Genomic DNA, 9,638 nt, shown 5'->3' on the forward strand with positions numbered 1-9,638 from the left:
CAAAAATAAACAAATAAATAAATAGAAATTAGGGATAATTTCTGCATTTTAGTTTACTGGCTCCTCGTACTCGTTTACAATAATTAAAATAATAATAAAACTTAAGAATAATTTAGTTTCCTCTTGCGTGGCTGCTGAAAATTCGTTTCGTTCATCCGGATCACTTGGAAGCTGGAACTAGCTGAGTGCGTGTTTGTTTGCTTTTGCTTTGTTTATGTTTATTTCACGAAGACAACACAGACATATTAAGATCCAAAATATATATACGTTTTTATATATATATATATATATTCATGTTATGTATTTAGGGTTTGTGTTTTGAGTGATTTTTGTGGCTTGCCGCCCGCTGGTTTCTTAGCCAGATGGAGATGGATGCGTGTGAGTATGTGTGGTGTTCCTTGTTTTGTGTGAGTGTGTGTTTGTGTGTGAGACGTCATTCGAGGGTGGAAAGTGGAGAACTACGTGACCTCCAGTTTAGACGCGCGACAACTGCTGCAGCAGATTGCACGGCCAGAACGCCTCGATACGCTCCTTGAGCAACTGAAATGGATACGAAATCCAGGTAAGTACGGTCTGTGCCAGGTGGCCCATCGGCTCCGGATACTGGTGGGTGGCCAAGGCCAGAAGGGCGGTTATGGAGCACAGTCCCGCCGTGAACAGGATGAAGAAGGGCAGCTCCTTCTTGGGATAAACGGACACCTCGTGGAACGCCGGCAGCAGTTCGCGATCCGCGCACTCGGTGCACGTGGGATATGGATAGAAGAGATGGCCGCGCTCCAGCGGATACGGCAGCATGCGAAACGTGCCCTCCCAGGTGCAGTGCAGCAGATTGAGGGCCCCCTCCACCTGCTTCCAGTGCTTTAGATGGAAGAACGCATAGGCCAGTGCCTCCGAATCGCCACGTTTCAAGATGTGCTCTGGCGGCAGGATCAGACGCTTTGTCTCCAGCAGATACTTGGGCACATGCGGATTGAACTCCACCGCCCGATGAATGGCCTCCACGGCGCTCATCTCCGCCGGACTGAGGCCCCGCTTGGATGCAATGTCCGGCGAGAACTTGTCAGCCACGGCACGCGCCTTCAGCAGAGCAGCCGTATAGCAGATGGTCGCAGATTTGGGCAGCGAGATGTCGTCGTACTTGGCCAGAATGGCATGGCAATCGGCATAGGCCTGCATCTCCAGCAGAGTCTCGATCAGATTCTCGTGTATGTTGAGTACACTCATGATCGAGGGTATCTCCTTGGTGAGATCGCGAAACATCTTGGCCGCCTCCTTCAGCTTGCCCAGCTTGCGGGCGCACATGGCCAGCCGTCGTTTGATGTAGATCAGCACATTGGTGTCCCGCCGATGCATGCCATCCGCTATGGCGCCCTGATGCTGTGTTGCCTGCGACTTACGGTAGTTGATCTCGGCCACTTTCAGAGCTGTCTTCAGGATCTTCTCCGCCTCCATAATGGTCATGGCCTCCTCCTCGGCCAGCAGTATGTAGGCTGGGGCACATTCCGCATTGATTTCCAGCGCACTGTGGGCCGACTTGATGCGCTGCATGGGATTGCGTTCGCGCCAGGCCGTCTGCATGATCTCGTACTCTTCCTTGCGGGCATCGCCCTCGCAGGTGAAGAAGGTCTGATGGTCCTGGGCACTCAAGTTCATGTCGTAGTAGGTCAACGGTTCCTTGCTGGTGGCCCAAAAGAATCTCTGGTACTCGGCGCCACGAAAGAGATTCAGGGGGTTCCGCCAGACCTTGCACTCGGGCATTTGTGTACCCGTGCTGGTGGTGGTACTGCAACCGGCCGAAGCGCCTGCACCGCCTGATCCTCCTCCGCCTGCTCCACCATTGCTGCTGCTGCTGGAGCCACTGCTGCTGCTGCTGCCGCTGCCATTGCTTGACTCCGACTGACCATCGCTGCCGTTTATCCAGGGACTAATGTGGTTGATGGAGACTTGCTCTGCGGAACGAGGACAGCCAAGGGAAATCAAAATTTACCAAGGGGGTGGGAATGGAGCACGACGAACACTACTCACCTATGAAGGAAGTGCCGTACTTGCGGAAATACCACCACTCGAAGATCAGGATCAGGCCCGAGATCAGGCTGGAGGTCCCTGTGAGCGCCACGTAGAACTTGGGCGTCAGCGTGCTGAGAAACATGGATGAGTCCCACATCCTGCTGCCTGCTGCCCCCTGCCTGCGAAGTTCTGTATTCGACGCTCGTTTCGCTTCTGCCCTGCTTCGTCCGGATTTTGCCGCTCGCCGGGATGCGCTCGTGGCTGCGGGTTTGCGGATACTCTGTGCGCTCGCACTGACCGCCGCCGAGGGGTTGGATCAATTAACGGTTGCCTTTCCTGGCGCTATCCTTGCGCGAATCCTTGTTGCAGATGAGACTTTTTTCCATCAAGTATTCGAAAGGGGGGTGGAGAGACATCGATGTTGGCATCGGTGTCATCGATGATTTGAAAACATCGATAGCACCGATGTTCGGCAGGGAATCATCGCAACATGACAAATCGAATTACCGACATGATTTATGGCCACTCTTAAAAAATGGCGGGAAACAATTTTAAAAAATTCCAAAGACTTTGTATTTTTCACTTGGTAAAACAAGCTATTCACACGAAAAGCACATACAAACAATATGCAAAATGATTACGAATGGATTTTTTCAATATATTTTTCACATATAATGATGTAACTTTATATATGTCACTGATTTTGTAATCATTGTGTTGGCCACGTCATGGCTGTAATAAGTATTTATTAAGTATGCCAAAAGCATGTCTTCTAATAATTTCAATTCCATCAGTTTAACGATTAGTAGATATTTTTACTTGTGATAGTTTTGATTATAGGCATAGCAGTCAAGAAAAGATAGAGAATTATTAAGAATTTTTTAAAACAAATATTTAAAAACTACTTTTTCTATTATATTTGACTATATTTATAAAATGTTTCATTTAAATAATTTTGTTTTCAATCTGGCTATCTTTCCAGTGCCGATAGTTTCCCACCTATCGATAGGCGCTTTCTGACCTGCGCACCACTAAAAAATGGCCGCTTTGCAGCAAGTGCATTTTTTTTTGTATTAGTCTAATTCGATTGAAACGAGCACGTAAAGTCCCAACTTGGAGCTCCTGTTGAACGGAAAGCCATCAGAGGGCAGCGGAATAATGGAGCAGGTGACGGACACCGAAGTGCAAACACCGGAGCCACTCCAAACGGAGGAGCCTGCTCGGGATGTTGAAAAATGTGAGAGCGCAGAACCCAAAACATCGGCGTTGGAAGAGCTTCCAAAAAGTGCGGGTACCACTGATTTGGAGGATGAGCTGGCAAATCTCAACGGCTCAGACGAGGGCGCAGGCCTGGATGAACTAAGCTCGCTCGAGCAGGAGATAGCCAAGCTGCACCACATTCGACCTCCGGATGCGGCCTCCGATGCTGCTAATTCCGCTACTCCAAGTGGCGGAACTGATAATGGTGGCCTGGAGGCCCGCCTGGGAGGTGAGGACCTGGCCGGTGGGTCCCCACTCCTCGAAGATGGCCACGATCCCTCGGGCAACGGCCAGATCAGCGAATCCCCCTTGGAGGAAGTGGATCTGATTGCCCTGCTCAAGGGCACAGACACCAGTCATGAGCAGCCTTCCGGCGAGGAGAAGTGCTCCCTGGAGAAAGCTCTCTCCGAGCTGGACGGCGTAAAAGACGAAGTCGATGTTGGTGTCACCATCGAGGGCGAAGGCCAGTTTGAGATCATGGAGATAGACGATGACGAGGGGGAGTCGTCCACTCGAAAAGCCAGTCCCAAAGTACCCGTGTCCAAGCCCAGCAAGCCTCCAGTATCCGCCGCCGACGTGGAGCCAAAGAGGCCTTCTATCCCAAAGCATAAGCTTTCCCCGGAGCAAGCCAGAGCCGTGGCCCTTGAGCAGATGGCCGGCCTCAAGCCCAAGCCGCGCCGCAAGGAGCCGCCGCCTGTGGTCAAGCCAAAGGACATTGTCACCTCATTGAACGACGATTGGGACGACTACGATTCTGAGGAGGACAAGCCCACATCTACGTCTGGATTAGTGACAGAAGTGATAGCCCTGCCACCGGCGCAACTGGTCCCCAAGAAGTCACCTGTATCTTTGCCCCTAAAAAAGGTTACATCCCCTACCAAATCCAGTCTAAACTCGCCCATTTTGCTCAACAACAAGATCAGCAGCGTTAAAGTAATGCTAAAGCCCGTGAGCCAAAAACAGTTGGCGGCCTCAACGAGTCCAACAGTGGAGAAACCCAAGCCTGCAGCAGTCACTGTGTCAACTCCCAAGGAAACCGAAGAGCCCACCACGGGTAAAAACACTAGCCACTCTATGTTAACTTCATTTAAAAAGCTATATTTCTAGGCTTTAAGCGCATGCGTGTAATTAAGAGAAAGATTATATGGGATCCGGATGTACCTGAGTCGAAAAAGTCATTTGCGCAGTATGCCACCGCGAAGGCACCGGCTAAGGCGTCTTCTCCAGCACCACAAGCACCAAAAACGACTGTCAAAAGCCTTTCCCCCAACGCACCAAAAAAACGGGCAGCAACTCCCACTGTACGGATCTCTAAGGCTGGCACTCCAGTTGGCGGAAAAGAGCGGAGTGCCTCTCCTGTCAAGCGGCGCTCGCAAACTCCGAACGCAGGTCTGGCCAATGGAGGAGTCCAGAAAAAGAAGAAGGTCTCTGAAATCGATCGCCTGATGGGCGACGAGGGAGCGGCTAACATGATTCACGCAGTGGAGCACGAGCAGCGGGAGATGAGCGGCGGAGAGGTGTCCAACAAGCCGCTGATGCGCAAGCGAGCCATGACCATAACCGGAAGGGTGAGTACTTCTTCTGGGAACTCTTTTTATTAAAGTTATTATCTAATATTTATTTTTTCAACAGCAGAATCAGGCACTCCGTGCAGCAGCGGATCCATCGCCGCCCAAAAAGGAGTCTGCGCAGCCGCCCACCAAGCGAACTCCTGGCGCTGCAGATTCCGTTTTCACCAAGACCACCGCCAACACATCCGCCAGCAAGCCACGCGCCTCCGACTCCTGGGACTACGTGTACAAGCAGCGCGCCAGCGAGGAATCTATGATCGTGCGTCGGCGCTCCAACAGCTCATACTCCAGCAATGCCTCCGTTAGCAGGAATTCGCTGGACAATAAGTCGGGAGCAGCCAATCTGTCGGATGATGCAGCCGAGGGCTCCGATCCTTCCTTCAAGTTCCTGAAGCCCATTACCAAGACAAACCAAAAGGGCGGCGAGGATGCCTCCTCGCACACGCTGGCCAACGATATGAAGGCGAACAGTGGGAGTGAGTTGGTGGTCCTGCATAAGGTGAACAAGGTGGCGCATCTGGCGATTCACACGCATCGCGGAAAGTCCGGACACACTTACAGCAGCCAGCTTTTGGAGCAGTTAAACGACACGCTGATCAGCGTTGCCCGCAAAAGCGAGTTCAACACAGTGCTGCTAACCGTTGAGGGTCCACAGTTTTGCCAGGGTATCGATTGCCAGGAACTGGTGCAGGGATCGCTGGAGAAGCGCAGGGAAGGCGCTAGTCGGCTGTCCGTAGCTCTAAAGTGAGTAACAGCAATATTAAGCCCAGACCAAACTGTTATTAAGGCCAACATTTGTTTTCAGAACCTATCTGCGCACTTTGGCCACATTTCCCAAGCCCTTGGTGGCGGGCATTGTTGGCAACCTGATTAATCTGGGCGTCATGCAGCTGCCTTTTGCAGACTACGTGGTGGCCGCCGATGATTGCTCCTTAGAGACTAACTATGCCAAGTTGGGTCAGCTGCCCGAGGGCTATGCTCTGTGGCATGGCCACGGAAAGGTGTCTAGTCAAGTGGTAAATAGCCATCAACTTCTACAAGGTGAAGCTTTCTAAATGTATATATACTTCTTGCAGCATTCGCGTTTGTTTCTGTTGGGTGAAAGACTGTTCGCGCCGGAACTTTTGGGACCGCACAGTTTCGTTGACAAGATCTGCAAGGCCCGCAACGTTAGCATCGAGGCTATGGCCATTGCCAAACAAATATCCACTAACTCAGCGGAGGTAAGCCCCACCTTTGAGCTATTTCTAATTATATGCTAATATCCCATATCCCTCAGATGTATGGCTCGCTGAAAAAACTCAACCACTCGGCCACCAATGCGGCTAATTTTCCGCGTTTGGATGAGGAACTGAAGGTTATAGCCGAACAGTGGTTGGCTCCCAATTGCTGGGCTAATTTCAAAAGCTACCTTAGCGACGTTGACTTCTAGAGCATAGATTAAGAAATATTGTATACCATATGCAGTGGTAGAGCAATTCACGTAAACAAAAATTTAACAATTAAAAACCTACATTTAGTTGAGTCCCTTTAGGAGTTTTATTCTGAACTGCTAGACTATCGCCCTAAGAATTTTTTTTACACTAACCCACAAAATACAAGTGTAATATTTTGTATCTTATTGTACAGTAGACGCGCTGTGTAAATTGTATGCAAATTTAAAGCAGAAGGAATGTTAAATTGGTTATATTATTATCGGAATTAAGGACGTATAATTAAACGTGCTTTCCTCGGGAATTACTGTTCTAAATTGAAAAGAAGTTTATGACTGTTGGAAAACTTTACGAATCCTGAATAAATCCCAATCCTGGTCATCCTCTGCGACATGTTTTAAATTTTAAAACATTCCCTTGGGCTCTTGAAAACGCATTGAACCAAAGCTTGATCTTTGGTTTTATATCATATAAAAATCCCTGATCATTTATTTTTTATCCAATTGATAAATTATAAGATTTTTCTAGCAATATAATTTGTGTAATATGAAGGAAACTGTTGAAAATCAATAAATATGAACTAAGAGAACACTAAACACCCATATTTCCTCAAATTCTCCATGAATAATTTCATTAAAGATTTATTTACTGATTTATGGGATTCTAGAAAAGTTTTTTATAATGTACAATGTAATGCATGCAACTAGTTAAACTGCTACTCGTGTTCGACAGCGCGCTTCCGGCTGGCTAAATGCACTATAACCCTACTCCGGATCCTGGTGCGGATCGTGGGATGCCCGCCTAGTTGTGGCTCTCGTCCTTCTCGTAGTAGGCGGGCAGCTCCGCCTGGAGACGCAACAATCGCACGTAGGTCAGCAACTTCCATTCGCTGAACGGCTGATCCTCGGGATGCACGAAGGTGGACATGTAGGTGACCAGCTCCTGAGATCCATCCTGGTCCAGATCGGCAATGAGCATCGAGTGATCCTGGTTGTTCAGATCCGGCTGGCACACCATCTCCTTGCGGTCGTGGCGGCAGAACTGGATGATGTTGCTCTGCGAGGTGTTCTCGATGTGAGTATCTGCGCCCACAAACAGCACAAGAAGCACGCTCTCCGTGATCATGTTCATTTTGTAGCTGCCGCCGGAGGAGATGCCACTGGATTTGGTCTGGTTTTTAGAGGGCACTCCAAAGGTTTCCCTCTTCTGCTTTAGGTGCTCAAAGACATCGAACTCCTCCTGGTGTGATGGGAATGGGTAGTCCTCTGTCTTGGTCAAGCTCCTCTTCCTCTTCAGCCGTTGATGCTGCTGCTGTTTCTTGGCCTGAGCCTTCTCCTTATCCTTGATTGCATTCATGTTCTTGGTGTGATTATTGCTGCCACTTTTCTGGACATTGTTGCTATTGCTGCTTGCGGAGGTCTGTTTTGAGGGCTTCACCAGGCCATGCCATTTCCAGAACTTCATCACGAAGCCGGACATCTGTTTCTTGGTGTTCTTGAAGTGCCACTGGGTGGGCACCATGCCGTACATCCCGCTCTTGATGAAATTCTCCACCACATGTGGCTTGCCATCGCGGACTTCGCTTAGGACAAAGGTGACATTGCAATCTTCCGGACAGCGTCCACGATTCTCCACCACCAGTTCGCGTCCGCTCAAAGAATAGATGTTTCTCTGAGCATCAAGCTCCCGCCGCTGACCGTGGTTCCTGTGCTGGGAAATCTTCGAGCTGGCCAGCCTCTGGCCCACAATGGATTTGTTGGTGATCAGGGCATAGAGCTCCGCCAGGCTCTTGGAACGCTGCTGCTCCGTGCCATTGACCCGCTGGCAGGTGAAGCTTACATTGCCCGCCTCCAGCTTAACGTTGTTCAAGCTGTCGCAGTCGTGGATGGGGAAGCCATCGCCGATGGGTGCTCCATTCCTGCCTGAGAGCAAGCGCAGGACATTGCGTGCTTCTAGCTGTCCGTGGGCTTCGTGTTTCAGTTGGGCCAAGGATTTCGTGCGCTCCTCCAGGGACAAACTGGTCACGAGCAGCATGTCCAGAACTCCATCTGCGTCCAGGTCAGGCAGGATGACGGGGAAGTCATAGGCATCCACCTTGCGGGCTGAGCGCTCCTTGAACCACCAGAGCCATTCTCCTGAAACGGGGTTAATGGCTCCCAGTTCGCCGTACTCATCGAGTACCAAGCAATCAGGTTTCCTATTTCCATCCACGTCGACGAGGGTGCAGTCCAGGGCCACGGGCTCATCCACCATCTCCACAAACCAGGCCACTGCTCCCGAGGAGCCAATCAAGCAGATGATGCCATTGCGCCTCTCGTTGCCAGGTCGGGTTTCCGGGAAGAAGGCATCGCCGCGATACATGAAGATCAGGTTGTTCTCCCAGGCTCTCAGACCGCCGACCACATTGACTCCCCCTTTCAGCTCCGCCTTTGTGTAGTTGTTAAACCAGTTGTGGGTTTTGATGCGATCTACAACGGCTGGACAGGATCCTGTGCCGTCGGGATTGCCGCAGGGCACTAGCCACACAAAGGATACGACGGCCAGGAAGCACAGCACCAGGCTGCCTATGAAACAGCACTTCCTGGCCGGCGACATGGGTGTCCTTTTGGCCGAATCCTCGCCCGTCTGATTGCCACCCAAAATGGCCACATTATCCGCATTCGAATCGAACTCACTATTGAACTGGGACAACTCCGAGCCCACTCCGCCATTGTCGCTCAGCATGACGGAACGGAAAGTATTCTGCATATTTGTGGCGTAGCTACTGCCCTCCAGTTGGAATTTCTGGGGATTTGCGGTCGGATTGCGTGTCACAATCCTGGTGGCGGTGGGTGGGGCTCGGGTATGTGGTGATTTCAAGGCTAGTGTGTTCGGTGGAATGCGTATCCTTTGAGCCTGGAGCTGCTCCTGCGGATTCGGATTGGCTAAGTGAAGTTTATGCTGCAATTTCTGGCGATGATTGGCGGCGTTATGGATCTCGATCTCCTCGTCGGATTCGGAATCGCTCATTGCCTGACTTAGTGGCGCATAGATGCCCTGGTGGCCAGCGGTGGGCAGGGATTCGGTGTGTAGCATTTTAGCTGCAAGAAACGAGGTGAAAAATCAATACATTCCAGGCGAAACCCCAAGGAAAATAAGCCGACAAATAGTGGGAAATCCCAGGTAAACCCACCTCTGTTGACTGGCTCAAAAACGCTTTGGCATCTAACATCCACATAGCTACTGCTTTTGATCTTTATTGGATTAGGCGAAACATTAATTCCAGCGTACGAAAACACCCTACGAAAAAGCTTTCTTCGTTTTAAAATTCGTGTTCAACTGCCATTCGCAACGGCCCGGCTGTTATCGATAACAGTGTTAGACAACG

At 50.4% G+C, this 9,638-nt stretch overlaps 3 protein-coding genes across 4 annotated transcripts; 1 reads left to right on the plus strand and 2 right to left on the minus strand.

The window, feature by feature from the left end:
- Window positions 1-35: 35 nt before the first annotated feature.
- On the minus strand, window positions 36-2,435 carry LOC108012371 (protein ST7 homolog). The gene is made up of 2 exons (XM_017077726.4): window positions 2,026-2,435; window positions 36-1,949 (listed from the first exon to the last, which is right to left on the minus strand). The coding sequence occupies exons 1-2, from the start codon at window positions 2,162-2,164 to the stop codon at window positions 475-477; spliced, it is 1,614 nt and encodes a 537-aa protein (XP_016933215.1). The 5' UTR covers window positions 2,165-2,435; the 3' UTR covers window positions 36-474.
- Window positions 2,436-3,039: 604 nt separating this feature from the next.
- HIPP1 (HP1 and insulator partner protein 1) lies at window positions 3,040-6,657 on the plus strand. 2 transcript variants are annotated; one of them, XM_017078372.4, is made up of 6 exons: window positions 3,040-4,321; window positions 4,375-4,835; window positions 4,903-5,582; window positions 5,644-5,854; window positions 5,915-6,061; window positions 6,118-6,657. In XM_017078372.4, exons 1-6 carry the CDS (start codon window positions 3,166-3,168, stop codon window positions 6,268-6,270), a joined length of 2,808 nt encoding a protein of 935 aa, XP_016933861.2. In that variant the 5' UTR covers window positions 3,040-3,165; the 3' UTR covers window positions 6,271-6,657. The 2 variants fall into 2 exon arrangements, with proteins under 2 accessions (XP_016933861.2, XP_016933860.2); XM_017078371.4 differs by having other exon boundaries at window positions 3,041-4,321; window positions 4,900-5,582.
- A 237-nt stretch (window positions 6,658-6,894) lies between these two features.
- On the minus strand, window positions 6,895-9,598 carry LOC108012882 (uncharacterized). Its single transcript, XM_017078373.4, has 2 exons — window positions 9,444-9,598; window positions 6,895-9,351 (listed from the first exon to the last, which is right to left on the minus strand). The coding sequence occupies exon 2, from the start codon at window positions 9,344-9,346 to the stop codon at window positions 7,073-7,075; it is 2,274 nt and encodes a 757-aa protein (XP_016933862.2). The 5' UTR covers window positions 9,347-9,351; window positions 9,444-9,598; the 3' UTR covers window positions 6,895-7,072.
- Between the last annotated feature and the right edge of the window lie 40 nt (window positions 9,599-9,638).

This window comes from Drosophila suzukii, chromosome 3 (genome assembly GCF_043229965.1).
Source record: "Drosophila suzukii chromosome 3, CBGP_Dsuzu_IsoJpt1.0, whole genome shotgun sequence".
Taxonomy (NCBI): domain Eukaryota; kingdom Metazoa; phylum Arthropoda; class Insecta; order Diptera; family Drosophilidae; genus Drosophila; species Drosophila suzukii.

Bases quoted from the DNA above. Each gene is read 5' to 3' on its own strand.
- LOC108012371 (XM_017077726.4), bottom strand. From the start codon at position 2,164: ATGTGGGACTCATCCATGTTTCTCAGCACGCTGACGCCCAAGTTCTAC. The intron at 1,950-2,025 runs GTGAGTAGTGTT...CTCGTTCCGCAG, and splicing joins GTACGGCACTTCCTTCATAG to AGCAAGTCTCCATCAACCAC.
- HIPP1 (XM_017078371.4), top strand. From the start codon at position 3,166: ATGGAGCAGGTGACGGACACCGAAGTGCAAACACCGGAGCCACTCCAA. The intron at 5,855-5,914 runs GTAAATAGCCAT...TACTTCTTGCAG, and splicing joins GAAAGGTGTCTAGTCAAGTG to CATTCGCGTTTGTTTCTGTT. The intron at 6,062-6,117 runs GTAAGCCCCACC...CATATCCCTCAG, and splicing joins TATCCACTAACTCAGCGGAG to ATGTATGGCTCGCTGAAAAA.
- LOC108012882 (XM_017078373.4), bottom strand. From the start codon at position 9,346: ATGCTACACACCGAATCCCTGCCCACCGCTGGCCACCAGGGCATCTAT.